This window comes from Cetorhinus maximus, unplaced genomic scaffold, assembly GCF_964194155.1.
Source record: "Cetorhinus maximus unplaced genomic scaffold, sCetMax3.hap1.1 HAP1_SCAFFOLD_2043, whole genome shotgun sequence".
Taxonomy (NCBI): Eukaryota; Metazoa; Chordata; class Chondrichthyes; order Lamniformes; family Cetorhinidae; genus Cetorhinus; species Cetorhinus maximus.
In genome coordinates, this window is record NW_027597983.1 from 53,426 (window position 1) to 58,284 (window position 4,859).

Here is a 4,859-nt window from a genome sequence, read left to right on the forward strand (position 1 = left end):
TAACAAAGTCAGTATACAAGGGGAAGTTGGGTGGTCAGGAGTTTTGAGGGAATAGGGTTGATGGAGCAGGAGTAGGTCTCATGGACAAGATGATCCCTGGGGGGCATGAGAGGAAATGGGAGGGAAACTAGAGAAAGATGAAGGTTCAGGGATCGGAAAAGGGAGAACTTTAGAGGCAGTATGGCCCAGTAGGATAGTGGGAGGGAGAGAAGCAGCAGAGACAATTGATCAGTCTGTCTCAATCTTAGTGACAAAGAAGCTCAATGAGCTCCTCATACTTGTTGGTGCTGAGGATGGAGGAGACAGGGGAGAGGGACAAACCTTCAAAAGGAACTAACGTGAGTTAGAGATATTAAAAAGAATTGATACTCTATGTAATGCAGTGCTGATTTATTTGACATTTATCCTCAATATTAACACCCATAACAGGGCTGGTGTTGATGAACATCAGATCTCAATGAACATGGTTCAGTCCTGGATGTGATTAACAGCAAAATTCAATTAGTGTGGTTACTTGTGAAGTCACTAGTGACTAGCAGGTGGGATAAGTGAGAAAATCCCTTCCCACAGCAGGTGAACGGCCTTTCCCCACTATGAACTCACTAGTTTATGCTGTACAATGAGTTGAGATGAAATCCTAAACCCAGTTCTAAAGTGAGAGCACCTGAACAGTTCCTGGCGATGTGAACATTTTGATTGGATATCACTTCCCAGGAACCTTTGTAGGATTTCCCATGATATGGGCATTTAAATGTCCCTCCACACTGTGAACTTGCTGTTGTTTCAGCGAATAGGATGGCTGAGTGAATCCCTTCTGTCACTCAGTGAGAACTCGATGGGGTGTTAGAAAGGTGGCTGTCTGAGTGAATCCCTTTCCATACAGGGACAAGGTGAATGGTCTCTTCCCATTGTGAACTTGCTGGTGTCTCAGCAGGTTGGATGACTGAGTGAATCCCTTCCCACACTTTGAGCAGATGAAAGGCCTCTCCCCAGTATGAATGCGCTGGTGTGCAATGAGGTCAGATGATCGCCTGAACCCAGTCCCACAGTGAGAACACCTGAATGGTCTTTCATCAGTGTGAGCACGTCGATGGGACATCAGGTCCCCAGAACTTTTATAGCACTTGTCACAGTCCGAGCATTTAAAAGGTCTCTCATCAGTGTGAACTTGCTGGTGTCTCAGTAGGTGGGATGATCTTGTGAATCCCTTCCCACACATGCAGCAGGTGAATGGCCTCTCCCCAGTGTGAATTCGTTGGTGTGTCAGCAGGTCAGATGACAGAGTGAATCTCTTCCCACATTCAGAACAGGTGAATGGCCTCTCCCCAGTGTGAACTTGCTGGTGTGTCAGCAGGTCAGCTGACCGAGTGAATCGCTTCTTACATTCAGAGCAGCTGAACAACCTCTCCCCAGTGTGAACTCGCTGGTGTGTCAGCAAGTTGGTTAAATTAATGAATCCCTTCCCACACTTGGAGCAGGTGAACGGCCTTTCCCCAGTGTGAACTCGCTGGTGTGTCAGCAGCGTGGACGACTGAGTGAATCCCTTCCCACATTCAGAGCAGGTGAACGGCCGCTCCCCAGTGTGAGTGCGTCGATGAGTTTCCAGCTTAGACTGGTAACTGAATCCCTTCCCACAGTCCTCACATTTCCATGGTTTCTCTCTATTGTGGATGGTACTTTTTCCTTCCATGTTTAAAATCCGATGATATTCAGGTTACAATAAATTGGACGACTCCGTCAGATCCTGATGTGATGTTTGGTTTGAGTTTCCCAACTGCAAATCCTCCACTTCTAATATCCTGTGAAATTGATTTAAAACAGATAAAAAGGGAGTGAGAGTGAAACCAGTAAAACACAAAGGCAGATGGTGAAATTGAGCTGAATGAATCCGGTAATTTGTGCGGCTGACACCAGGGAAAAGTGGCCATGAAAACTGCTGGAATGTTGTAAAAGCAACTGATTCACTAATGTCCTTCAGGAAAGTGAACCTGCCACCCGGTCTGGCTCTCACAAGACTCTAGTGTCCACAGGAGGACAGAACGTGAGAGGGGCAAGAGATGCAGGGGGTGAAGGAGAGGGATTTTATATGTCTACAACTTGGCCAGAACTTTGACAAAAATTCCAAAAACCTAAACCTGCATCAACCAGAAAGACCAGGGTGGCAGGTGTATGTGAACACCATCAACTTCAAGATCCCCTCCAAGTCACACATCACCCTGATCGAATGAGCAGAAATTTTCTCCCATTTAAATATCGGGAAGACCAAAGCCATTGTCCTCAGTCCCTGCTACAAACTCCACTCCCTAACCACCAACTCCATCCCTCTCCCCAGCAACTGTCTGAGACAGAACCAGACTGTTCACAACTTTGGTGCAGTATTTGACCCTGAGATGAGCTTCTGACCACATATCCACATCATCATCAAGACCACCAATTTCCACCTCAGTAACATTGCCCGACTCCACCCTCGTCTCAGATCATTTGCTTCTGAAACACTCATCCATTGTTTTATTTCCTCAAGACTTAACAATCCTAACACACCCCAGGCTGGCCCCCCACATTCACCCTCTTTGTAATCTTGAGGTGATACAACACTCTGCTGCCCGTGTGTTTACTTGCAGTAAGTTTTTTTCACCCACCACCCTGTGCTCACTGACCTATAAAGGCTCCTGCTTAAGAAGCACTGAAATTTTAAAACTGTCGTCCTTGTTTTCAAATCCTTCTGTGGCTGTGATCATCCCTATTTCTGTTATTTCTGGACTTACTGCACTGTTGCCGGCCTCTCACATTCAACTTCCCAGTGATATTGAGGTTGTTCCAGACTCTGCTGCCCGTGTGCCTAATCACACCAAGACGCCCATCCTCCCTGTGCTCACTGATCTACAAAGGCTCCCGTTTAAGAAGCAGCTAAATTTGAAAATTCTCATCCTTGTTATCCTCCCTGGTCGTGCCCCTCCCTATCTCTGTAATCTCCTCCAAACACACAACCCTCCAAGATATCTGCTCTCTTCTAATTCCGGTCAATATGGATCATTCTACCATCAGTGGCTGTTCTTGCAGTTCCTTCTGGATATTCCTCATTAAATCTCTCCTGCTCACTACTTCGCTTTCCTATTTTAGGATAATCCTTAAAACCTACCTCTCTGACCAAGCTTTTGTTCACCTGCCCTCATATCTCCTTGTGAGGCTTGGTGTCAAATGTTGCTTCATAACATTTCTGTGAAATGCCTTGGAACATTTAATACATTAAAGGTGCTATATAAATACAAATTATTGTTGCTGATTTGGACATATATCACCATTCCTTCACCATTGCTGGGTGAATAATCTGTAACTTCTTACCTAGCATCATTGTGGGAGCATCTTCACCACACAGACTGCAGCGGTTCAAGAAGCTCAAACATCATCTTCCCCACAGGTAACTGGGGTTTGGCAATATATACTACAGGTCTTGTTAATGACACCCAAATCCCAAGAATAAATTTTTAAATATGTTTTTGTAAAATAGATTAAAAGCATCTACATAAATATTTTCTCCTAAAACAATATCCCTTTACATTGTATGGACAGTGTCTGTTTAGCAACCTGATCTCTCCTGGAATCTACCTCTCTCGACAATTTCACAATGGAAATTGCTGGGTCCGACTGGGTTCCAAAGTCCTTGGGGTTAAACCCAGCAGCTTCTCCTCCATCTCCACTCCAGCTCAAACTGATGCAACAAAGGCTTTCAATTGGATAAGGCCATGAAGAGAAAAAAAATTCCTCAGCTATGAGGAAAATGCAGCAGACTGCGACTAGTTGATTTGCTCTTGCATGGGCATGACAGGTTAAATAGCCTCCATCTGTATTGTCATCATTCAATGATTCTATGACTTGATGAAAAAGGACCAACACTGAGGCTAGAGACCAACTGCTGCAACCAACACACACCCTGAGAGATAGAAACCAGCTCTTAATCGGTCCGTCTGCATTTCTAGACTCAGTTCTGTGAGCGATGTCTGAAATAACATAATAACAAAATACTGCAGCTACTAGAAATATGAAATATCAAGAACAAATGCTCAAAATATTCAGCAGATCAGGCAGTAACTGTGGAGAGGGGAAAGCAGTCAATGTTTCAGGGTGTAAAGAATGAATTACAGTGAATACAAATGAAGCAGAATTTGACAGTTAATATAAGCTCAGAAGTGGGAGAGAAATGCAGGAAAGACAATTCCTGACCAAGGGAAGATAAAGCTGGTAGATCAGCGGTGTATAGACAAGAGTTGGGCAGCAGTGAAAACCTCATGTAGACACGGTTGGCAGAAATAACAGTAAAATACCAAATATGGTTAAAATATACCCATTATTAGAGGCAGGGGAAGTTAGACAATGGCAGAGTGACAGAGAGGTGATTGGCGAGGGCAGGGGTGAAACAGCAATTCAGATCCACAGTAAAGGATCCACACCAGCCCCAAAGCTATGGAATCAGAACACAGCACTAAGAGATCTAAATGGTAGATGAATGCTCAATAATACTCACCTCTGAAACAATTTCACTGTTTCCAAATTTAAAATCTCCTGCTGGAGTCTGCAGCTGGAAAGATATCAGAAACACTGGAGTCAGAGAAAAATCTGGTAATCTTCACATTTTCTAACTTGCTGCACAGGAGATTATAAATGTCATAATATTCAGTCAAGGTTTGAATTTCAGTGGAGACAGCTTTTCTGTTGGTTTGAGTTTGCTGTGTGTAAATCCTGTCCTTCTAACCCCCTGTAAAAGGAGTTTCCAAAATCCATCCCTGTCAGTCCAGGACACAAGTTCACAACATTCTCTCCTCCTGCTGCCTGGTCCAGGATTAGTTAAGCAGGGACAGATT

At 44.3% G+C, this 4,859-nt stretch overlaps 1 protein-coding gene across 1 annotated transcript; it reads right to left on the minus strand.

Moving 5' to 3' along the window:
* Window positions 1-479: 479 nt before the first annotated feature.
* LOC144676879 (uncharacterized) lies at window positions 480-4,580 on the minus strand. Its single transcript, XM_078537195.1, has 2 exons — window positions 4,523-4,580; window positions 480-1,799 (listed from the first exon to the last, which is right to left on the minus strand). Exon 2 carries the CDS (start codon window positions 1,688-1,690, stop codon window positions 818-820), a length of 873 nt encoding a protein of 290 aa, XP_078393321.1. The 5' UTR covers window positions 1,691-1,799; window positions 4,523-4,580; the 3' UTR covers window positions 480-817.
* Between the last annotated feature and the right edge of the window lie 279 nt (window positions 4,581-4,859).

Bases quoted from the DNA above. Each gene is read 5' to 3' on its own strand.
- LOC144676879 (XM_078537195.1), bottom strand. From the start codon at position 1,690: ATGGAAGGAAAAAGTACCATCCACAATAGAGAGAAACCATGGAAATGT.